Source organism: Aquarana catesbeiana, linkage group LG08 (assembly GCF_042186555.1).
Source record: "Aquarana catesbeiana isolate 2022-GZ linkage group LG08, ASM4218655v1, whole genome shotgun sequence".
In the NCBI taxonomy this organism is placed as follows: Eukaryota; Metazoa; Chordata; class Amphibia; order Anura; family Ranidae; genus Aquarana; species Aquarana catesbeiana.
In genome coordinates, this window is record NC_133331.1 from 249,429,466 (window position 1) to 249,455,400 (window position 25,935).

Consider the following 25,935-nt stretch of genomic DNA (forward strand, 5'->3'; position numbering starts at 1 on the left):
AGGAAGAACAACCTGGTGAGCCTCCAGCAGAAGAGGAGCTGTTATTAGGGCCAAACTTCACTATGCTCTGCCCAGCACCAACAGAAGTATCTGGGAAGTCACAAGGAACTTCCCCAGCTGAAGCGCTGGCAACCGGACAGAGGGTCCAAGATCTCTGCCCTACACCTGCGGCGGTTCCGAAGACTCAGGGTGAGAAGGAGGTGGTCACTTCCCAGCAGCAGATCAGGATACAGGGGGAGAAGGGAGAGGAGGTGTTCGTCGTCCCTCCCCAACAGTTAGCCGGAGCAGATGGTGTGGGGTTTCCAGCAGAAGGGCTGGCAACAGGGCCGAGTACTGCTGGACTCTGCCCTCAACTAACAGAGGATGGATGTCCTGTGAAGGTGGATGGGACTTCAGTCTCCACCTGTATACCCCAGGGGTGCTGGGCAGTCGGCCCAGATCCCCAACAGCATGATGGAGTGAGCCCAGACACCCTGTCTTCTCTCCAGTGGCAGAAAGGACTCCAGGGAGAAGGGCCAGTCCAGGCCTCTCCCCAGCGGCAGATGTTCTCTGAGAGAGGCAGAGGTTGGCTGGGTGAGTAATGCTTTGTTTGGAACAATTTGTTTGGTGTACTGTGTGGGTACAGGCATTAGAGGACTGGAACTACTGACTAACTTCGAAGTCAACCCGTCTGGGGTCTCCTCCTGTGTTAGTCTCCTGCCGAAAGGGGAGAAATGTGACAGACCTAGCCGGGAAAGAGACTTTTGGAGGGGACTGTATGCTAGCCTCTTGCCGATCGATCGGGGCCCTTGCATTTGGGGGAACGGTGCTCTTTGTGAGCTGTATGCCTGGGGACCCTTGAGGTTGTATTACTGTGGATTCGGGTCCTGGTCCCCCAGGACACACAGACTCTGGGGACCCTGGATTTGCCATATTGGAATAGTGGCTGATTCATAATGCTGGGACAGATACTGTTAGGAGATGCTGATGTAAATTCCAACACCTGTCTGTCTATTGTCTGCTAAAATGTGTATTGTAAATAAGTCTACTATGGGATCTAAGAGTCATTAGATCCCCATTGTTATTTGTGTTAATTAACTCTGCTATTGTGTGAAGAAGAGTCTGTGTTGATTGTGATAATGTTGATTGGATTTTCTGAACTACAAGACGGCCAGTCTGGCCTAACGGTCATGTCTGAGTCATCTAGGCTGTCTAAAGGGATTAGTTAATTAGCTCGTGTTAATTAGGTTAATTAGGTTACAGCTGTATTGTTAGAGTAATATGAGTAGGAGGTCTGCACCTCCACTTTTAGTGTATAAAAGCCTGTATTTTGCAATAAAAGAGATTCCTGTTTGAACTTACATACAGCCTGCCTGGTGTTTGTTTTGAGCTATCACAACTGGACTAGAACGGCACAGAGCTGTAGTTCTAGTCCCGGAGCATCGGATGACCGAACCATCAGATGTTGCAATCTGATTCAATAGCTGCAGAGGAGTGTCGGGAGAGTGGAACCGAGCGAGCAAGGGGCTCATTACACTTACCTTAGAAAAAAAAAGCCCTCCAGCGGCATGCTGTCACTGTTGACGAGGCTTCCATCTTCCTTCCGGGTTTGTGTACTGGCCTTATTATAGGCTTACCTGTAGGTACAAGTTCAAAAAAGACTTTGCTTCCACTTTACCGACACTATTGCATCTTTGTTGAATATTGTTTTAATAGGATTTCATTTTTTATTTATTTTTCATGTAGATTGTATGCACTAAGCTTAAACTATTGCTACCTTCTCATTTTATAGTAATACTATATGATATAACTTTATTGTATGCACAGTAGCACTTTTGAACTTTAAAGGGACAGTGTGCCCACTTTTGTTAAAATAGTTTTTTTAAAGCGGAGTTCCACTCAAAAGTGTTTTTGACTGGTACCTGTCCCCACTTCCGGGAGACTTGGCTCCGGTAAGATGCTTCGAGGTCCTCCAGAAGTTCGGCCCCCTCCTCTGCCACCAGGCCAGTTAGAAAGCACCGCGTGCTTCGCGAATCCACAGTAGGGAAAGGCTTAATTGCCAGCTTCCCTTCCCATGAATGGTGGCGGCAGCCCCCGAGAGGGGATCAGAAAATCGGCTGGGGTGCCGACATCGTGGCATCCCTGGACAGGCAAGTGTCCTAATATTAAAAGTCAGCAGCTACAGCATTTGTAGCTGCTGACTTTTAATTTTTTGGTGGGGGGGCTGGAACTCCTCTTTAAGTATAGTGTCTAGATTGTGTAGTGGAAGCAGCAGTCCTTATTTGTTTTTAATTTGCTAGCGCAAGGAATTTATATGGTTTATCTTTACTCTCAGATATTTGCTATCTTTCTATTTAAACAGTACCTTGTATAGCACTACTCCCATAGGAGTAGAATTAGTCTTCGGTTCTTTGCCTAGACCTTCTCAAGAACCTCAGCCCCTCTGACACACCAGGTTTAGTGTATATACATACAATATAACAGGAAATCACTGAAAGTATTACTTAGTACCCACTAGTTGTACTATATCAAAGAAAACAGGCACCAAACCAGGTAATAAAGGCAAACATAATATATTGTGATAAGACAAACATAAAGTGGATTAACAATGGTAATAACACAATTTAGTATACAAAGTGATTAACAGTAAGGACTAGGAAAAATATCACATTTGGCGTTCAGAGCAGCATAAAGAGTAGCAACACCACCTCAAGTGCAGAAGTGAGAAGTAGTAAAGCTTAATCTACCGAGTGCTGGAAATTTACTGCCAAGGAGCATTTATGGCACTAATGCTACCACCTTGGTATGCACAGTCCTAATAGAAAAGGAGGATAGTAGCTAAGGAGGCAGGGGAACAAATGGGGCTTGCAGAACAATTATTGCAGGAGAGGCAGTTATTTGAGATGTTCTTCTGCTGGCTATCGTTGGGGCCCTTTTAAAGCATCTTTGCACTTTACAACAGTCTAAGTTAACCTGTATGCAGTATAAATACAGTATAGGTACAGTATAGTCTTGACACAGAGGCAATGTGGATGTGGTTCAGATGTAGTAAAGGTTTGGTATAAAACGATATAGGGTTGTTATAAGTGCGGTCTAGGTTTGGAATAGGTGCAGTATAGAGTGCAGTATGGGTACTTTACAGATTGGGTACAACAGTGTCCTACTCTCAGTGGCTCTATCCCTGCTAGCAGTATCAGCAATGGGCGAATAGCCCTCTCATCAGTCCCTGGGATGCTGCATTGACCTCTTGCTGTAGAATGAGGGCCCCCTCAGTCTCTCCCTGAAAGCCTACAGTGATCAGCAGTGGGAAGCAGAGGGTGAGTGGACGCTTCAGTCTCCCTGCTGGAGCAGTGATGGTGCTGTGACATGGGCAGTTCTGCGCTCCTAGTCTCAGGATCGGATCTCTGCTGGTGTAGTCTCCCGTTGGCAGAGGAATATCCAAACAGAGAATATGGGGATCTGTATTGTATAGAATCTATTCATTCTATTATATGGCTATTATCTCAAACTACAACTCCCAGGATTCTTAGCACTCTGCAAAGATGTCTATGGGCTTGCTTAGCTTTAGCTCTCCTCATGCTGGCCAGAGGAGAATGGCGCAACATAAAATCAGGATTTCAGCGGTGAGAGAGAAGAATAAACGGCAATGTCTCCTCCATATTGCTGTGGCTCTACACTTGTGACACAACAGCAATCTCCAACGTGACAATTGTCACTCTGACATGAGTCTTTTGTAAGGTGTAGCATCAATCTACTGTAGCTTAGCATTCTTAACAATGCATGGTTAATCCTCCTGCAGGTGCATTGGGATTGAATTTAGCATTGAGGGCTGTGAATTGTTCATAATGTGTAAGTGAGGGTCTACAGAAGTAGACATTCGTAGGTCTCTACAAATTGGTCATCCGATTGATTATGGTGTCTATGATCTTAAAATAATTTTGATGAAAAGCAATAAATTACAACATGTTGTGCCAAAAATTTGACCTCTCTCCTGCCTTTAGACAAGATTCTCTTTCTTTCTTCCCTAGTTTGAATTGTGGAGAAGCCATTCCTAAAAAAATAGAATCAATCAACTCTATAGTGCCACCTAATGAAGGAGAAAAATGCCAAGATGCAAAGGACTTACAAGAAGAAACTTTTATAAATAGCCTGATAAAACATGGTGAGTGTTACTGTAGGTTCACTAGTTATATTCCCTTATACCATCTTGTACTTCTTTTTTGGAGAAGCCAAGAGTAAGAGGGCTCTGTGGCAATAACGAGCTGGTTAACCAGCATACAACATACAGAAAATTGTAAGTAATATGGCGCAGAAGTGTAGTTGGGAAAATAGGGGCAGACAGTTAATGAAAAACGAATCCTCTGAGCAGGTTCTAATGCCCCGTACACACGGTCGGATTTTCCGATGGAAAATGTCCGATCGGAGCGTGTTGTCGGAAATTCCGACCATGTGTGGGCTCCATCGGACATTTTCCATCTGATTTTCCGACACACAAAGTTTGAGAGCAGGATATAAAATTTTTTCCGACAACAAAATCCGTTGTCGGAAATTCCGATCGTGTGTACACAAATCCGGCGGACAAAGTGCCACGCATGCTCAGAATAAATAAAGAGATGAAAGCTATTGGCCACTGCCCCGTTTATAGTCCCGACGTACGTGTTTTACGTCACCGCGTTCAGAACGATCGGATTTTGACAAGTTTGAGCCAACATCCGTCGGAAAAAATCCTAGGATTTTGTTGTCGGAATGTCCGAACAAAGTCCGACCGTGTGTACGGGGCATTAGAATGTAAAGTCCATGGTGTCATAAATCCAATACACTTTGCGCATATTGTGCAGACTAAGTATAGTAGATATTACAAATATTATTAAAACAATGACAATTAGTAACTCACAAAAGGATGAATGTAAAATGCTTGTTATCACAGTCAGGAAAGGGTCTCGTCCAGAAGGGGCATCAGTGAATAGCTGCAGTAGGAACACTGGCAGGAGAGACACATGTAGTAATCGGACAGTGTAAAGATCACTTGTATGTATTCCTATGAAAATTTTGTCCCATGTCAGTCTGCTGCTGAAGTTGAGAAAGAGACAGGAAATGTCTTGAAACAAATAGCCGATGTCCCTTCCCATTTAGTCGCTTCCGGTTTCGGGTGCACTTTGTCGATCTTAGCTTGCTGCTTCCTGGTTCCTTCCCAAGGCTGCGTGGTCTCCTAGGACATCATACCATTACTTTCCAGCAGCAGTGCTAACCCCTCGGAAACTTTGGCAGCAGACTGGCCCAGGACAAAACCTTCATAGGACTACATACAATGATCTTTAGACTATCCTACTGGTGTCAGTGTTCCTATTCACTGATTTCTCTTCTGAACGTGACCCCTTCCTGACTTTGATAACAAGCATTTTACATCCATCCCTATGTGAGTTGCTAATTGGTATTTAATACATTTTGTAACTTGTACTACACTTATGTGTTTGCTTACAACATACAGAAAAATATGTCACCAACACACTGTGGGTCCTTGTTAATAAGTCTAAGAATTTATTAAAAGCAATCATGTCCTAGTTTTATTAATGCTAGAGACTAATTTGTTTCCCTTCATCACACACCTAACAAAGGGATCCAGTGTGGCCCCAAGACTAGGATGGTATGGCTTTAATAGATTCTTGGACTGGCAACATATTTTCTTTGCTATGGGTTTGCTCGCAAAATTCTGTGCATTTGTAAGACCAATCGTTTTTTTCTTGTTCAATATACACTTTATTACCAAAAGTATTGGGATGCCTGCCTTTACCTGCTCATGAACTTTATTGGTATCCCAGTCTCAGTCCGTAGGGTTCAATATTGAATTGACCCACCTTTTGCAGCTATAACAGCTTCAACTCTTCTAGGAAGGCTGTCCACAAGGTTTAGGAGTGTGTCTATGGGAATGCCTGACCATTCTTCCAGAAGCGCATTTGTAAGGTCGGGCACTGATGTGGACGAGAAGGCCTGGCTCGCAGTCTCCGCTCAAATTCATCCCAAAGGTGTTCTATCAGGTTGAGTTTAGGACTCAGTGGACCTTGTTTGTGCACTGGTAAGCAGCCATGCTTGAACAGGAAGGGGTCATCCCAAAACTGTTCCCACAAAGTTGGGAGCATGAAATTGTCAAAAATGTCTTGGTATGCTGAGGCCTGAAGAGTTCCCTTCACTGGAACTAAAGGGCCAAGCCAAACCCCTGAAAAACAACCCCACACCACAATCCTCCCCTCCACCAAATTATTTGGACCAGTGCACAAAGCAAGATCTATAAAGACATGGATGAGTGAGTTTGGGGTGGAGGAACTTGACTGACCTGAACTGAGTCCTGACCTCAAACAGATAGAACACTTTTGGGATAAATTAGAGCCGAGATTGTGAGTGCCTGACCTCACAAATGCACTCTAAACCTTGTGGATAGCCTTCCCAGAAGAGTTGAAGCTGTTATAGCTGCAAAGTGTGGGCCAACTCAATATTGAACCCTATTGACTAAGACTGGGATGCCATTAAAGCTCATGTGAGTGTAAAGGCAGGTGTCACAATATTTTTGGTAATATAGTGTATTTATTATTTTTACAAGTTACAATAATAGATAGGCACTTGGGTTACAAGGAAAATCAACTTACTTTCTGGATAACAAGCTTGTTCACATACAATGTGTCAAGATTAAATGTAAACCCTCAATTTGTAGAACAACCTATTCAGTTTAAAATATAAATGAAAGGCAAAAAGTTTGTATATACTATAGATATAAAAAAATTACAAATACATTGTCCCCTTTTTTTTATAAGTGATCACATACCCTCTTTTCTCAGCTACATAAGGAGCTAAGTGAACTGAGGGAGGAGAAACAGCAGCACACTGAGGACCACGCTGTGCTCTCTTGCCTAGCATTGTCAGTTTTTATTAGGAAAGCTGAGGGACTGACAGGAAAACCAGGTATTTCACAGGAAGGAAGCAACACAAAGGGAACAGGATACTTTTCCATACAAGTACATGGTACAGCAGGCACATTACATTTACATATTGCCAACAGTGAGGAAGCTCAATAAATGGTTTTGCGTGTCCAAGTGCTTGGGGACCCTCAACTGCCGATGAATAAGACAGAGGGAGAGGAGAGCAGGAGGATAGAGGGGTAGAGTCCTGGAGGTTTACATGGAAACCATATTGAAAAGGCAGTGTAATGTTGTAGGAATATAAACTGTCATCAAAGCAGAAAAAGCGTAGTGCCAAGTATGGGGGAAGATAATGATAAAACCATGGCTGCCAGATTTTAATGTATTTCGTGACCCTGTCCTGTAGCACCGCCTCAACTTTTGCTGGACCATTGCTTGCGACACCCTTTTCTTAGTCTCTCGATCAGGTTGAGGATGGGCGTCTTCCATGCTTTCACTATAGCCGAAGTTACCTACAATAACAATATAAACCAAGCTTTTGATATAACTTTTGGCCCTTGATTCAGAAGGGCAACTAATGGGTTGGGATTAATCAATTACAAGAATAGGGATCCTGAAAATGTCTGACCAAAGCAAGCATGCAATGGGGCAAAAACCACCACAAATGAAGGTGGGTGCCTGGGCTTTCGCAGTTACAAAAAACATGACAGCGCATAGGAGGGAATGTATTAGGATACCCTTGCTGGCGCCAGGTACCAGGGGGTTATGACTTAATTGTTTGCCTCCAGAGCACCAAGGTTTTGCTTTGAGGTTTTAGTGTTTGTCCAGATTGCATTCCAGTCGTACAAGGTTAAAGTGATTCCAAGGTAAATTTCCCATTTACTTAGGTAGGCCAGGGGAGCAGGGACATGCAGTCAGGGGACCCAAAGGTCTGCACCTCTGGTTGTTCGTTCTCTAGGTTGTAATGGAGGATGATGGCAGCGCTGGTAGGAGAGTGTGTATGAGTGTCAGTATGTATTGTTTTTGTTTGCAATTATGGATACCCTGTGTTGTCTCATATTCCTATTGGGCACAGTGTAGTCCCCATGACCTGTACTACTTTTGCTACCCTCAGATAAGATACAAGTGGATGTTATCTATAATCTTTTTCTATTTTTTTTACAATTCTCTCTATTTGTATGTTTATGAAACTGTTAAATAAACACCTCTTTAAAATAAATTGTACACAAATTCTCAGAACATTCGAATATCGTTCAAAATGTAATAAATTGAAATCACCTACACTGTTAGAAATGTGTACTATCGAGAACATTTTTCCATCCTGCGCTTTTGAATTCTCTTGTCACTGCGGTCGAAATCAAACATTTAATCCCACTAATGATTAGAAAAATGAACGAGCATTCTTACAACTAAATATTTTGAATGAAATTCAACTAGTGTATACCCAGCTTAACACCAGGTATATTTCTGAATAGGGAATTCAACACTTGGCGGAAGAACTCATACTTAGAAAATGCAGTTGGTGTTGTTGTCATATGTGGAGCCCAAGATTATCAACCAAGCATGTTGGTAAAAGCAGTCCTTATTATTAAAAAAAAAAAACAGGCAAATAGAAAAACAGCTGTAGCCAGATGCTTGGTTAAGAATGAGAGTGAGAGAAACACTGGCTGCAGCTGTTCTCCGTAGCTGCTGCTGCTGAGCAGATAGAGTTCAATAGACTGAGTCAGGCAGCAGTGCACTGTGGGAACCGTAGGCCGGAGGAGAGACTCTACTGTGTAATCAAAAACTTTTAAACTACATTCCCTGAGAGAAATTGCCAGGAGGAAAATGAGCTGCAATTTCCCAGGTTGGACAGGACATAAAAAGAAAACCAATTCTCCTGCGCTCGAGAGGAAAGTGCGGCCGCATACAATCACAAATCTTCAACTGGTTTGACTTCTGCACAGGCTGTGTTGCCACTCACATCAGGCCAGGGAAACCCAAATGCGATGTTCTAAAAGATGAAGAACAGAGGGTGCACCAGCCTAGCACATTACCTTTGCAACAATTTATTGTTAAAAAATATATGGGTATATACTCACAAACAATGACATAACTTAAGCGTAATACAGTACAAGTGATGCACCACCCAGCCTGGTCTGCAGCTTGTCTTTATATAGTGGTCTGGCAGAGACCCATGTGACCCCAGAACAGGCTCCTCCCATCCATGGGCAGGCATATGGTATAATTCAGATTCCAAAGCGGATTATAGAGCAAATTATAAAACATAGCGATACAACAACTTTAAGCCCATAATCCTCATAATATACTGAATAAAACAAATGATTTGATTGGACCCATCAAGCATCATGCACAAAAGTAAATAATAAAAGGGTGTGGAATGCAACAAATTAATAATAATAATAAACAACAACAAAAATGTATTATTACTATTATTATTAATATTATTATTATTTATTATTCATTTATTCCATTCCATTTGTTTAGATGAGGCATTCGTTATTTCGGATCATTCCTAACTTCGGATAAATTCGTATTCGTTGCATTCACTAACAGCCAAATTTGAAAGGAAATTTCAATACCTATAATTTAATAGTTAGTTATTGTTAGTTAGTTAGTTAGTTAGTTATTCTTTCGAATTTTCAGATTTTTTCTTCATTTTGGATTTTCTAATTTACGAATTGCGATTTGCGATCATAAAAAAAAAAAAAAAAAGAAAAACGAAAACGAATACATTTTTTGGCAGTGCACATGTCTAGTAGCAATCACACACACATGTTTACGTGTGTGCAAATGATTAGTGCATGATGCTTGCTGGTAAGACCAGCTGCCTTTTGTAGTGTGTCAACATGGTGGAAAAAATGTTGCAAGTCAATTATGCAATAATTCATTAAAAGCATGATAAAAGTAATGGTAAAAAAAAAATGGCAATAAAACAAATGAAGCAGCAAAAAGAGATCAGTCATAGTTGCACAGATGTAAATTGTGCCAATAATATATATAATGCTAACTATAAAAGTTATCTGTATAAGAGAATATGACACTATGATGTTAAATAGGAACAGATCAGTGTGGGAGGAATTGTTTATGAAACGCACCTCCACTAATATATATACACAACATTGAATACGCACACACCTGCAAATGCATGCAGCCAAGTATGCATCATGCCAAAAATGTTCATGACTGAAGGGTCCCCCGTCTGCTTTTCCTTTAAATGACGTTGGACAGAGTATTTGTCCTTGCTATTGATTATACTGCATTTTTGTTCTCCAATGCGAAATCTGAGAGGGCGTGAGGCAGTGACGGCTCGTCCCTAGGGGGTGCTCGGGCACCGCCCCCCAAATCTGTAAAAAGAAAAAAAAAATGTCACTTTAAGAGTGACCGGGTGCTTGACATGCGGCGGTCTATGGGAAGCTTCCCAGCTTCCAATCAGCTGATTACAAGCTGGGAAGTTGATTTGCCCACGTATAGGGAGTGTCCGGGGCGCAAGCGATGTACCCGCAAACACTCCCCCATTCTCCATTTGCCATTGCAGCTCCTGTTCATTTATTTTAATGGCCGAGACTGGAGGTGCTTTTTGCGGCACCGTGTCACTGCATCACTTCCGGTTTCTCGGCTCAGTGTGTGCAGAGAGTGGACTGAGGCGGACCAGCGGCGTGTGGTGACTGGAGGGAAGAAAGCCTGACCGACTCCTGAGCTGAGCTTTGCTGGCGACTTCTAAAATATGTAAACCACCACGGGCCGTCTGTTGTCACGAATGGTGTCTCTCTCTTTACTACTAGCTAGCTTCTAGCTGACTCAGTTATTTTTGTATGTGGCCCTGGCACGCAAGCTGCCCCTCCGCACACACTAATCCCTGGAAGCTGGAGGCCTGGACAGTGAACCCTTCCCTCACTGTCAGTTGGTTCCCTTCCCTCTGCTTCTCTGCAGTGCTCTGCCCCCCTCTCATTCTCTCCACTCACTCAGTGAGTGACTGGGGGGTCTGTACTGTTAATGGGGGGGTTAATTGTGCAGACGGGGGTAATTGTGCAGACTGGGGGGGGTAATTATGCAGACTAGGAGAGGACTAGGGGAGGGGGATTGTGCAGACTGGGGGAAGGGGGGGGTAATTGTGCAGACTGGAGGGGGTAATTGTGCAGACTGGGGGGGTAATTGTGCAAACTGGGGGGTGGGGGGTAATTGTGCAGACTGGGGGAGGGGTAATTGTGCAGACAGGGGGGGGGTAATTGTGCAGACAGGGGGGGGTAATTGTGCAGACTTGGGGGGGTAATTGTGCAGACTGGGGGGTAATTGTGCAGGATTTGTGAGACATGCTATATATCAGGCTTTGTGAGACATGCTTTATACCAGGCTTTGTGCAAAATGCTATATACCAGGCTTTGTGCAAAATGCTATATACCAGGCTTTGTGAGAAATGCTATATACTAGGCTTTGTGAGAAATGCTATATACCAGGCTTTGTGCGAAATGCTATATACCAGGCTTTGTGAGAAATGCTATATACCAGGCTTTGTGCGAAATGCTATATACCAGGCTTTGTGAGAAATGCTATATACCAGGATTTGTGAGAAATGTTACATACTAAGCTTTGTGAGACATGCTATATACCAGGCTCCGCCTGAAATGAGGAGATTGTTCTTCCACAACATCCACATCACCTAAAATAAAAAAAAACACACCATGTATTATAAATATGCAGGCATACATCTATTACCTGAAGCTGTGGTTTCAGACACTCACCTGTTGTGGTCACTATTTCAACCATGTCATCCACCTCTCCTTCCTCTACATCCTCAGGTTGTGTTGTCCTCAGACGTCCCGAGTCTTTTCTCCCCTATGAGAATTAAACAAAAGGTATACTTAGCACACAGATATTTGAGGTCAGAAATAGGAATATGAAACATTGCTTGGAAGTATGGTACAATTGTCTGTTTTGGCAGAGTTCCAAGCTGAATACATGATTTTTTTCCCTTACCAAAGCTGGAATACTTACCTTTTTTGGACAATATTCACACATGGAGACACCCCTAGTATCCCCTGGAGCACCTGTGTGGGACACCCTAAAAAGTTTGTTCTTGTGTCCCACATTAGTGCTCCTGAGTCCAGATGTGTAAACAGCTGCTGCGTGTCCTCACCTTACATTACACTGAATCAAGTTTGCATTTCATTCTAGGTACAAACACATCTAGACAACAATGTACTAAACTTATTTTAAAACAAATAGGCATGACCAAATGTAGTTAACCCTGTATCTGCAAAAAAAAAAAAAAAAATCGTATTATTAGTGGGCGAACGAACAATGTTTATTACGACGATTACTGTGTCCATGAGCCTGAAAGTTGCCATTTTAAACTGTACAACAGTAAAGAAAAGCAGCATGCAAGTAATAATAGGAACACAGGACAACTACATACTTTTTAGAAGCACTTTCTTGATCCTTCTGTACTGATCCTGCTCCCTCAATTTCAGGTCTGACCAGCGTTTCCTCAATTGCTCCTTGGATCGTCGCACCCCCCAAATTCCTGTGCAGACTTCTCACAACTTTAGACATGTTATTGGCCTTTCTCACATTTGGGTTTAGGTAAGGTCCATACTTCCCATCATAGTCGGCACTCTTCAAGATGTCCACCATCTCCACCATCTCTACAAAGGACATATTTGAGGCCTTATATCTCCTCCGGGATCGGGACGTTTCTGGCTCTGGGCTTTCCCAGTCGTTACTGGAATTACGCACCTGCTGTGTCTCCGCCATGTCCTCTCCCACTGCGCCGAAAGAGAAGAAGCGGGGAATATTCTAGAAAGAATGTCAGGGGTGGGCTACGCATGCGGAGTTTCACGCATGAGCAGTGTATATAAAGCGTAACGCGCATGCGTCAGACGTACGATCTGTAAGTGGAGGAAGTGCCGATCGTGAGAACGGAGGTAACATTTTAACTTGGGGCATCAGTGGCCTATACTGCTTCTAGATTGAGGCCTATATTGTGATAAGATTATGAGAGTTTAGCCTGACATTAGGGTTTTTCTCTTGTTTTTTGTCTTGCAGCTCAAAAAGCCAGAGTTTGAGCCAGTTTATAGATAGGTACAGGGAGCTGCCCAGTTTGTGGCAAGTCAAACATAATTTATACCATAACAGACCAGCTAGGAAGGCAGCACTGGAGAAACTGCGGGAATTTGTGAAGACAGAGGTCCCCATCGTAGACAGCAATTTTTTGGACAGGAAAATTGGTAGCTTGAGGAGCACATACAAGAAGGAGCGTATTAAGGTCCTGGCATCCCAGAGGTCAGGAGCAGCAGCAGAGGACGTTATGTACCCAGTCTGTGGTACTACAACAAAATGCGTTTTCTGGAAGACCAGACTGAAGTGAGGTCATCACTTTCCACATTTCCTTCTACCCCAGCTGAGGCTTCCGAGGACCAACCTGGGCCTTCCATCCAGGAAGAAGTGGAGGAGCCCAGCTTGAGACAGGTATAGTATTTTTCTACATATTTCCTGTCCTAAAACTAGATGTTATTATTGATAGGAAATTAATGATTGAACAAAAAGTGTTTTACATATCAATAGACAGAAGTGGCCAAAAATGATTGGGACAAGAATAACAAATGCTGTGCTCAGAATGATAGTCTTTTCTATTTATTAACATTCAATTTGCAACAGTCATGAGCTGAAAATTGTGTGTGATGAAGCAAAAACTAAAACTATGTCCCTTTTTTATACACAGGAAAGCCTCAGCCAGGATGAGCATCTGGAATGTGGCAGCCAAGAGGTGGCAGGGGGAAGTGACAGCCAGGAGGTGGCTGGGCCCAGTGGACTGACCCAATCCGAGGTCCCTCCCCTCCCCCTTCCACCAAAAAGGCCCAGGAAGGGGAGGAACATGGAGGAGGCAGCACTTGCCCTCATTTGGGATGCTCGACCCTAAGAGACCCCCCAGCGTTCAAGAGGGCTATGGCTGCATAGTAGCAGCAAAAATGCAGGAAATGGAGAAGGGACAATGCCTCTTATGTGAGAACATAATTTTACAGACCCTAAATAAGGGGTTGAGTTGCCAAATGACCGAAAATACACGGCTTTCGGAGTTCATCCATCCTCCTCCTCCCCCTTACTACACCTCCTCCACCTTCTGCCACAACTCCACGATCAAAGCCACAGCATGCAGGGAAGCGTGGAAGGAAGACAAGAGAGTGATGGCCTTGGTTCAGTCTGGTCTGACAGAAGACGCAGGCTGTGGTAGTACCACAGCCTGGGGACATATATGTCATCTGCTGCTGTTCCTGATCTCTCGGAGTCCAGGACCAGATTGTGCTCCCTATTGTATGGACTCCTCAGGCTACCAATATTCTTTTTCAAATAGTTGATGCCTGCCCTGGGGTCCAAAGGCTTCGCAAATTTCTGCAGTTTCTCCAGCGTTGCCATCCCTCTTTCTTTTGCTATGACCCAGAATAAATGGTCATTTTGTTTTCAGCAAATACTTGCCTATGTGTTAGGTCAGTGTGTTTGTGAGTAGGCAGGTACATTTCCAAAATACAATGTCAAATTAACAAGGGACATCAACACCAACCTCCTTGAGGTTAAAAAATACAAGATAATAATGTTGTTGTGGTAACGTGACACACAAAAAAATAAAAAAAATTATGGAGATCACTAGAAAATAATTTTAAGATAATAAAAAAAGGAGATCTTGATTTAAATAAAAAAGGAAAAAAAAAATACTATAAAAATAATTCTAATCATTATTATGGGGATCTGGCTTTAAAAACTAAAAATATTAATAAGGAGATCACAAGAAATAGTTTGTCAGAACTCTGTGTGAATATCAGCAGCAAAACAACTTCATTCTTCTAGCATTATAAAGAACAAAAGAATGCGCTGCATTAAAAGATCCAAAAATTTATAGCGCGACGAATGTGCGATCTCCATTACGAACGCTAGTTCTACCAGACTGAGCGCTTCCATCTCATTCTTGATTCTGAGCATGCGTGGTTTTTTGCTCGTTGAAATTGCATACAGACGAACGGAATTTCCGATAGGAACTTTTTCCGATGGGAAAATAGAGAACCTGTATAATACGGCCTTACTGACCATAGCATTCCCCCTGATGTTATCTGCATAAATATACATCTGCTGTCTCTGCACCTGCTTTTCATTTTTGCTGATTATGAACTTTCTAGCTATGCTGCTTGCTTCATGTGCTGCATTACCTGATCACCTACACATGCTTAGGGTCTGTGCTCCTATAATGGAATGACTCCGCTGTATTGCTAATTTGTTATACCGGATCAGCACACTCAGATCTACCACCCACTAAACCAGTATACCACATTTTTTGGTTTATGTTTGTTGAACCTTACTTTTGGGAGCTTCTCCACAGGAATATTTTATTCATCAAGAACTTCCTACTCCTGTCCTGGTCTCACAAACAGCAAATCAGTCTATTTAAAGTTTGTGTAAGTGGTGAATATCTGGTATGTGTGTATGTATGTGTGTGGGATGTGTAGCCGCGGCTCCCTATGTTTTTGACCCTTTGACAACGTTGTCTTAGTTTTAATAGGTCTGTGCCAGCCATCTATCCATTGCGCGCCCCCCCCCCCCCTTTTTTTTTTGTTTAATTTGTTGTGGTTTACTTTTTTGTACTAATAAAGCCAGTCTGTATTTATCCTAGTGTTTTGTGTTGACCCCCTTAAGAGAACTCTATTCTCTTGGTTTTTTGTATGCTTTTAGGGCAATCAGAACTGCATCCAACTGTGCTCATTTGGATGAATGATTTATACTCACTTGCTATTATTGTTTAAATGTATTAATTAATTTTGGTTGATCCAGGCAACCCTTATTAAATGGTTGCCAGCCAATCAAGAGAGCTGTTGAACCAGGTCTCTGAAATTCCCACAAAATCCAAATCCTCCTCGTACAACAGTATCTTTAGTTCATTCATCTTGTCCGCCAGGCTCCTGGCATTGGTGAACATGCCACGTAGTTTAGACCAGTCGCATATTATCCTCTTATTGGTTGGGGATAAAGTCCGCGAGTGTAAATGAAATAGTTCCAGGGGTCGAGTCCTGTGGGAATGCATGGGAATGGAGTTCCTGTCCTTTTTCCGCAGCAGGAACTCTGTTCCCATTTGCATCCCTCCTGCAGGATGTGGCTGCAATCAGTGGGGTGCCAGATATTGCGGGGGTGCCTGCTGGGCCACATGTCCATGTGGGGAAAGCATCTGGGCTGCTCCTTCAGCCTACGTCGCTCACCCCGCCTATTCGGTTCAGCAGGCGGGGAGCGGAAACTACCCAGCTGCCCTATGACGGCATGAAGGGGGAAGGAGCTGCGATGGATCCTGATCCCATTGCCTGTTGCCACCTACCAGACTGGGAAAAAAGCGAGTGCTCACCCGTGCAGCAGCCTCCCTGTGTGCATGGATAGGAGGAGTGGTGGGGGCAGCGGCATATAGAGGAATTGATCTTTCCATATTCCTCCTGCAACTGCTGAATGCTTGATTCACTTCATCTCCCTCTTGCAGGCATTCAGCTGCTGCAGGAGGAATATGGAAAGATCAATTCCTCTATATACCACTGCTCCCACCACTCCTCCTATCCAGCTTCTTTTACTGCCCCCACCCCCTCCCCATGCTCTTCAGCTCTCCGAGTGCTCCCTGCCCCCTGTACCCCATTTCCCACCCAGTGCTATCCAGTTCCCCCCAGTTCTCTCCACCCCATGTGCTCCCTCCCCCATTACTTTCCAGTTCCCCCCAGTGCTCTCCACCCAGTGTTCTCCCCCCCATCCCCAGTGCTTTCCAGTTCACACCAGTGCTTTCCGGTTCTCCTTAGTGCTCTCTTCCCCCCCCCCCAGTGCTCTTCAGTTTCCCCAGTGCTCTCCGGCTCCCCCAGTGATCTTTGGCACCCCCGTGTTCTCTGTCCCTCCTGTGCTCCCTTCCCCCAGTGCTATTCAGTCCCCCCAGTGCTATTCAGTTCCCCCCGTGATCTCCATCCACCCCCCAGTGCTCTCTGCCCACACCATGCTCTTCAACCCCCCGCTCTCTAATCCCCGGTGCTCTCCATCCCCCATAGTGCTCTGCAGCTCCCCCAGTGCCCTTCAGCTCCTCCATTGCTCTCCACCCCCCCAGTGCTCTCCAGCCCCCATAGTGCTCTCCAGACTCCCCCAGTGCCCTTCAGCTCCTCAAGTGCTCTCCGTCCCACCCAGTGCTCTCCAGACCCCCCCAATGTTCTCCAGCTCCCTCAGTGCCTTTCAGCTCCTCCAATGCTCTCCAGCCCCTGTAGTGCGCTCCAGACGCCCCCCCCCATGCTCTCCAGCTCCCCAATGCCCTTCAGCTCAACCAGTGCTCTCTAGCCCCCCGTGGTTCTCTCCAGACCCCCCCCCAGTGTTCTCCAGCCCCCATGGTGCTCTCCAGACCTCCCCAGTGCTCTCCATCCCCTGTGGTGCTCTCAGGCCCCCCTAGTGCTCTTCTACCTTATATCATGTCTGCAGTCTCTGACCATCTCTTGTATCATGTCCACACACTCTCTGACCATATCCTGTAGTACGTCTGCAGTCTGTAAACATCTTCTGTATCATGTCTGCAGTCTGACCATCTCCTGTACTATGTCTGATTTGTGAAAATGGATGAGGAGGACTCTGGGTGGGGATGAGAGTTACCGTATTTATCGGCGTATAACACGCACCCCAATTTAGGAGGGAATTTTAAGGAAAAAAAAAAAAAAAAAAAACTTACATTTAAATGCCCATCATTGCAGCCTTCTCAGTGCAGCCTTGCCCCAGTGCAGCCATGTCAGTGCAGCCATGTCAGTGCAGCCATGTCAGTGCAGCCTGCCCCAGTGCAGCCTTCGATCCCCTGTCCCTGCTTCTTGGGCTTCAAAATCGCCGACCGCGATTTGAAAATGGCGCCGCCGGCGCCGAAATACTCAGAGCCGGTCCTCGGCTCTTTCCGGCGGCTCTCGTTCACTTTCGGCTCCACTCGTAGTCCCGAGCGGAGCTATCCGAGTACGTTCGGATAGCTCCGCTCGGGACTACGAGTGGAGCCGAAAGTAAACGAGAGCCGCCAGAAAGAGCCGAGGACCGGTTCTGTGTATTTCGGCACCGGCGGCGCCATTTTCAAATCGCGGTCGGCGATTTTGACATTTTGACAGCTCGGGATCGCAGGGGATCGGCGTATAACACGCACCTGCGACTTTCCCCTGATTTTAAGGGGAAAAAAGTGTGTGTTATACGCCGATAAATACGGTACATAGTGGAGACCCTCTTCACTATGTAACTCATCCCCACCCAGAGTCATCCTCATCCATTTTCACAATGCAACTCCATCATCCTCATCCCAACCCAGAATCATCTATACATTGTGGAGAGGGATGGATGATGCTGGGCGGGGATGGGGATACATTGTGGGGAGGAATGTATGATGCTGGGCAGGGATGGTGATACATTGTGGAGAGGGATGGATGAGGATACATTGTGGAGACGGATGGATGATGCTGGGCAGGGATGAGGATACATTTTGGAGATGGATAGATGATGCTGGGCGGGGATGGGGATACATTGTGGAGAGGGATGGATGATGCTGGGCGGGGATGGGGATACATTGTGGAAAGGGATGCGGATAATTCTGGGCGGGGATGGGATACATTTATTTTTGAGATGGGGGGGTGGAATCTTGAGTAAGTTCCCACACTTTTTTCCCCAGGACTTACCCCTGAATAGTTCCAAAGTTATTACTCCACAATTTCAGTGAATAACCGCCTCTGTGTTGCCTCCACCATATATAAGAAGTGCACACTCAACAGAACCAGTTGCTGTCTAAGTTATAGGATAGCAAAAGCACATTCAGTATTCTACACTTGATCTTAGCCAAAAGGCAAAGAAGCGATGCATTCAGAATTTAATGGTCTTCCTTATGAAGATACATCTGATACTCTGATACTCTGTGGATGTGGTAGATCTTGCAACCTCACAGGTGAAGTCATCAGGGAAACTGCTCAATATCATCAAGCCAGACAGAAGGATCACCGACACCAGAAAAAATTGCTCATAGTGTAGTATTTATTAAAATATGTAAAAAATTAATTAAAAACACTACCAAACCACCAACAGCAGGAAATGGTGTTTTGGGCTCAAACTGAGCCCAGTTTTTCTGGTGTCGGTGATCCTTCTGTCTGGCTTGATGAGATTGAGCAGTTTCCCTGATGACTTCACCTGTGAGGTTGGAAGATCTACCACATCCACAGAGTATCAGATGTATCTTCATAAGGAAGAAGACCATTAAATTCTGAATGCATAGCTTCTTCGCCTTTTGGCTAAGATCAAGTGTAGAATACTGAATGTGCTTTTGCTGTCCTATAACTTAGACAGCAACTGATTCTGGTGAGTGTGCACTTCTTATATTTGGTGAAGGCAACACACAGACAGTGATGCACTGAAATGAAGACGCCTTGAACCGCCTTTAGGGAAAGGGAGCCTTGACTGCTGGAAGCATGGCATCAGACATACAGGGTGTTAGAGGATACCTAGTCCTTGGTGATGGAAGTGTGATAGTTTTTACCTTCTCACCTGGTCTGGGGATGCATGTATAGGGAGGTATAGCTGGACCCATTACAATGGGCATGTGTGTCCGTGCATGCATGCATTTAGATGCGCACACACACACAGGTATATGCATTGGTGGATGCACTCTCCTGCTGCCCCAGGCTGCTAGACCGGAGATTGGGCCTATCTGGGGGGTATCTGGCTGCCAGGCTGTTTGAGGGCCTATCAAGAAGTAAGAGGGCAGCGCAGGGTTGGTACTGCGGCTTGCAGTCCAACCAAAAGTGATGGTTCTGCTGGCCGGAGAACCTGTTGCGGTCGGAGGTAGAAGGGAAGCTGTCCCCACTAAGGTACCAACCACCTTTACCAGGGACCACAGTGAGTAAATGAAGCAAGTACCGGGAGCAACATTCTCACCGAACAGGCACAGTATGTAAGTATGGTTGTCATAGGAGACAGCAATCCCGCACGTGCAGAAGTGGCGCCTTTCTGGGGCCTTTCCTTGTATGGCTGTCCTCCTATTAAAGTCTCAGAGTCTGCCAATTGAAACTGTAACTACTCAATGGTGTCCTGGCCCTAACCCTCTTTCCCTTCAAAAATACAAAAAGAACTGTTAAAAGAAATCCTCTTTTGCATCCAAGAAGTGTCTGGCGCCCAATGACTTTCACCATCTTTGCACCCACTATGCCTCACAACCCACTACATATTGAAGGATTTCAGCAGTCTGTGGCTTCAAAGGTTCTAATTAGACTGGAAGAGGTTAGAGATTCTTCTACATGTGCATATATACACCTTTTTTGTTATATCTTTTTGTGCATGATGCTTGAAGGGTCCAAATCCAATTATTTGTTTTATTCTGTATATTATGAGACTTATTTGGAATATGAATTATACCATATTAGACATGGGCGGTTCATTTTATTCCGTATAAATATTCAAAAAATGTTTCATTATTTGGAGATTTGGATATATCCGAATACCCTAATTACAGCATAAATAAAGTTTACTGAATGCTCTGAATAACGAAACCAGATTCATCCGAATTTCCGAAATTTCAATTGAAATTCAAATCGAATTTGACACCGAATTCCAGTCAAATTCAAACTGTAAACATGTTTCTGAAATAAAAGACTTTGTGTGTTATTAATGTACCATTTCGAAATAAATGCTGTTTTAGTTAAGCCAAAGGAGATTTAACCACTTCAGCCCCGGAAGATTTGACCCGTGAGCCAGTCGGGAACCGGTTAAAGAGTCATTGTAATCATTTGATGAAGATTTTTCTTTTGTTTGTTCACTTTGCCACATTCTAATTAAAAAAAAAAAAAAATTAAAGTTTTCGATTTGGCCGATTCAAAATTTATTGATTCGAACATTTCGAATTGAAAAAAAATCAGTAAATTTGAAGAAAATTCAAAAGACATAAAACTAATTCCGAATACAAATTGCAAATACGAACTGAACGAATCAACCGAATTTAACAAAACGAAATAACTAGATTAATGGAACGAAACAAAACAAATTTTTTTGTCATGCACATATCTATGTCAGTAAAATGGGGATTTATTGCTGCTAGGGAGACTGAGCCCTTTAGGAACTGACCATGCAGCCATCTAGTATTGCTGCCTGCAAGCTTGACTGGGACTTTACTCATGTGCACCAACTGAACAACTGGACCCTAATGCTAGCTGGGTGAAAAGTAAGGACTAAAAACTGTCCACTTACGGGGACATTTCATCATATCCTAGCCATTCTTCTAGAGTGCACTCTAGACTAGAAGTATTATTATTCACATTGCAGTTAATGCATCTATGCGCTGTTTATTGCTGATTCATGTGTTAATCTGAGTCTAGTGATACAGAACTGTATTCTAGGTTACCTTGGCATAGTGATTATACTGTCTAGCGGACTGTTTCTGAACCTACCTTCTGTGTTTTCATTTATGCTCAAACCACCATTTATTCTAACTCATACCAATACATTGAGTTAATTTACCACAAAATTTACCACAAAAGTCTATTGTGTCTATTTCCTGGTGCTAATTCACACCCAAGTTAGTGGTATCTATATTCGTGTTGTAAATAAATAAATGTTCGCAGGAAATTTCATTTCACCAAGTGTGTCAGAGGGGCTGAGGTTCTTCTTGGAGTCAGGGAGCAGAACAGAGAACCAAATTACCAATTAGCTATTTCGGAGGTAGCCCTACACAGCTTATCTTCAGTAAACAAAGTAAGCCTTTCAATTGTTGTTAAATAAATAAAGGGGTGGCTCACTGCCAGTCACACTCATCCCTTAACAGGGTATTTGAAAGCTCCCATCTTCCTCAGGGTTCCCAAAGAGGAGGTCTCCACAGTTCAGCACCAGTGTCCTAGCCACAAGCTAGCCCACAGTGCTCACTTTGTTCTGATCCACCACTCCTTACAGACAGATGCTGGTAGCTTCCCCTTCATTTTCTGGACTCTGATGCAGATGGGTAAACCCTTTACAACCAAAGTCCCTGTAATCAGGATTTGGAGGTTCTTTCCCACCCAAAGGTCTCTCTGAAACTCTGAATTCCAGGTCCCATTTTAGGACGTACCAATCCAGAGAATACTGAAATTCAGTCCTCTACTCTCTGAGCGGACTACCTTGGAACCCCTCAAATTTCATGGGTGAGAACCTCTGGAGCATTAAAAATGTCTCTTGAGTAGGCATGAGCTCGATGTTCGAGTCGAACATAAGTTCGATTCGAACATTGGTCTGTTCGCCCATTCGCTGAAGAACGAACATTATGGGACATTTGCGGGAAATTTGAGTGCCTGCGGAATGCCCCATAATGCACTGCAAGATCGCAGTGCATTGCTGTATGATGATTGGCCAAAGCATGCTTTGGCCAATCCCAGCGCCCTCTGCTAAGAGAGCCATACTTGGCCAAAGGCAGGGTGCCTTTGGCCAATCATGGCTCAGGAGGACTAAGTCCACACCCCACACTATATAAGGCTGCCTACACGGCGTGTTGTTGGCGTGGATGGAGAGATAACTTGATTTAGATTAAGCAGGCAGGTTATTCAGTTAGTGGCAATGTATTTGAGAAATTATATATATATATATATTTTTTTTATTTTTATTAACATCGGGGGTTGTTTTAGCTTAAGGGTAGAGCTTACCAGTGAGCTGAGTCCACGCCAGATATGCAATTTTAAGGGCCTGTAGGCCCACTTTTATTAAAGAAAGAAAATGTCTGATAACAGAAGAGTTGCCCACACAGGGGTTTCAGCTTTCTACAGCAACAATGTAAGTTAAATAAAAAAATACCAAGCCACCTGGCTCTCTTTAGCAGCACTGCTGCTCAGACTTATGCTTCAGCCCTCTCAGCTCTATAACAGAGTTCCTGTACACCCAGTACCTCAGCACTCTTTTCCAGCTTCCTTTTCAAGCCCACAGGCTTGGACCCTCTGTCTGCTCTGACAGACAGACCTGTGCAGACATGCACACTTCTCCCTTGCTTGCCTGGACTCCTCGGGAGGGTGGAGCCCAGAACCATAGTCAGGTGCCTACAAATAGCCCAGCACACACCTGACCAGTCAGTATGCTGGTGGATCACAAAACCCAGACCCAGGACTGGGGATTTTATCCCACCCGGATCGCTACAAAATCCCCGGGCTCCAGATCCCAAAACGGATTTTAGTAAACAATGAGGAAACTGAAAAGCCAGTTTCCTCCCAAATAAGAAAATAAACTGGAGCCCCTCAACCTGCCTGGTTGAGAATCCTGTGTCTAAACACTGGTGGGGTACCACGCCACCACATATCCCCCCCCTTGTTTCGACCCAGAGGGCGGAACACACAAGTTTCTTTTGGCACCTCTGTGCCAGCTACCATTTACAGGAGTCCAATCCTGTCCGACCTCACTTCTCCTAAAGGGGAACTCTACCCAATGCCTCCCTCTAAGCCTCACTGTCACTCTGCTATGAGCTTTGATGCGACCTTCCCAACTTTTCTCCCGAGTGCATTTCCATAAGCACTTCCTCTCCTGAAATTTTAACAGGGTACCCCTGGTCTTTCTACCAACCCTTCTGCCTCCACACTTCAAGTCTCCTGGTTTCCCAAAACCTCTCTCAGCATTACTGTTCTGAGACTGTAAGGGACCTATTTCTATGGCGTTTATAACAGGACCCCTCCTCTTATTTCTGGTACCTGGCTCAGCAGTCATTAATTGTTTACCAGGTTTGCCTGTACCTTTGGATACCACATCATCATGTACCATTAACACATTACTCGGTTCATCACTGACAGACATATTCAAACCAACATTAGACCTCTCAATGTTGCACATGTCACCAATGCCTTTTTTTCCAGCATTTGCTATGGCAGAGTCTGTAGAGGGCACACATACTGGAGGGCCACCATCACCCACGGGAACCTCGCAGGACGTCACCTCCCCTGGGTTCAGCCACTCTGCAGGTAGCTGTCCCACCACTTGACCTTTAATACCACCTGGATTTCTATCCAAAACCGAAACAGACGAGCTCTCGTCTGATCCGCATACCAACCTTATTGCACTTTTTACCCATTTCCCTGTCTCAGGGACCATATCAGGTTTGTCACATAAACCTATTATTGGATTGGTGACCCCAGTGTCTTTAACCACCTCTGTCTGAGCCCCGGTCAGGATTTCTGCTGTTTTCTGGTCCATGCTCGGCCCTTCCATCTCACGAGGTTTGTCCACTGGTGCAGTATATGCGCCTTTCACCGACAACTGACCAGCACCACCCTGGACCATAGCAGCAGAAATGCTTCCCATCAGGCTGTTAGGAGGTGAAACCTCAGACATTTTGGACTCATTTTTAGTTTCTCCAAAGCATCTGCCATATACAATTTTTTCAGGAAATAACCCAGCAGCATACCCAGAAGCAACTTTTAACAAGAGTAATACATTCAAGAATAAACCATTCCTGTCTTGTTCTCCTTTGTTCTGTACAACCTGCCATTTAGTGCTCCACCTAGTGGTACTCCGCAGTACCAGACCGTCAGACTGTGGAGGAAACACACTGATATAGATTGGCTGTACATCCCAAAGTTCAAGCATCTCTTTTAATGCTTTGGTTACAGACCAGACCCTTGATCCCAGACCCAAGTCCTTTCTGGGGACTGTTATTACACTGGGAATGCAGACAGACTCATTTGCTGAGACTTGAGAAGTTGCAATTTTCAAATGAACATCCTCCCAGCTGGAGGTAACCACAGCCTGGTGCTCAACCAGAGCCCTGCCAGGAGCTGGACCCATACGCAAATTTTCAGGCTCAGCATCAATGAACTGCTCCAGATCATTACCAGCGACAATGTCACTTGGACACCCCATTCCAAAATCACTTTTGTGGATCATGGACAAAGTTTCTGCTGTGTGCGCGTCCTCATTTGGGCCATCTTTCTCACGAGGGTTAACCCCTGCAGCAGCTGCCGTGCCTTCAGTTACAAGCTGTTCTGCAGTCCCTCCTGCTGGCACAGCAGAAACAGTGGCCACCTTATTTTTGTGCATAAAAGCCTTATCTATCATGGAGATAAGATTTTTACCCCAACTATCCCAATCCATTGTTTGTGCGCTCTGTTCACCAGTACTACTCAGAACCGATCCATCCGCCCAAGGGGGCACATAACAACAGATGGGCTTAGTTGTAGACTCATTACACAAATCATTGTGAATCATGTCAGACTGTGGTAATATGTGTTTTAACACAGCAGGTTGCAATACCCCATATTCACCACCTTGCTCGGGTGGCGCTTCATAAACCTCACACACTTTTGCACTTTCCACAGGTTGCATTAACCCACGATTTACCTGCAGACTTTCCATATTAGCAGATTGCACTAACACCTTCCCATTAAAAGGTGCAGTTCCACTCTGTCTCACCAGAGTGACATCGCAGTTGTCCAGGGCAACCTCCGGCTCCAATAAATGAAGTTCCCTGGAGATGTCTAGGGACAACTGTGCTGTCTTACCACCAGTTGCTATGGGCAATGGCCCATTTTTTGATTACAGCTTTTGCTCTGCAAGAACCTGGGTGTTTCCCAACAGCAATACATTTTCCATAATCATCAACATTGACAGCATTTGTACCTGTTGCAGGCTGTGCTAGGCCACTGCCAACTTGAGACTGGCAGACATTAGACACATCACTATTTTCCTCTTGAGAAGCACACACAGGTGCAGGTTTGACTTTAACCCCTGCCTCCCCACTGCACAGGGTACTGCACAGGGACAAGTTACCCTCAAGAACACATTCAGTGGCCCCACTAACTGGGGTCACTCTCACATCATGGACAGTCTCATAACCAGTCCTTTTATACATGACATCAGCAGATCCAGTCATCATTTCATTAAAGACAGTCTTACCCACCGCAGTAGTTGGGGGTCACCATCTTCATCTGAGTACGTTATCTTATTAACCAGTGCTCTGCTGCACTTTTACTGGACAACTCCCCCTGGTGGTCACGGGATGAAACTACATCAGGTATCTCCCACTGTTTAGCACCCCCTGCCGACACAACAG

General features: G+C 44.6%; 1 protein-coding gene across 1 annotated transcript in view; it reads left to right on the plus strand.

Annotated features, from left to right (window-relative positions):
- SLC43A3 (solute carrier family 43 member 3) overlaps positions 1 to 25,935 on the plus strand; it is a 598,240-nt gene that overhangs the window by 408,142 nt on the left and 164,163 nt on the right. Inside the window, exon 10 of the mRNA XM_073596989.1 lies at positions 4,008 to 4,141. Coding sequence (XP_073453090.1) covers positions 4,008 to 4,141 — 134 coding nt within the window. The remainder of the gene's footprint in view (positions 1 to 4,007; positions 4,142 to 25,935) is intronic.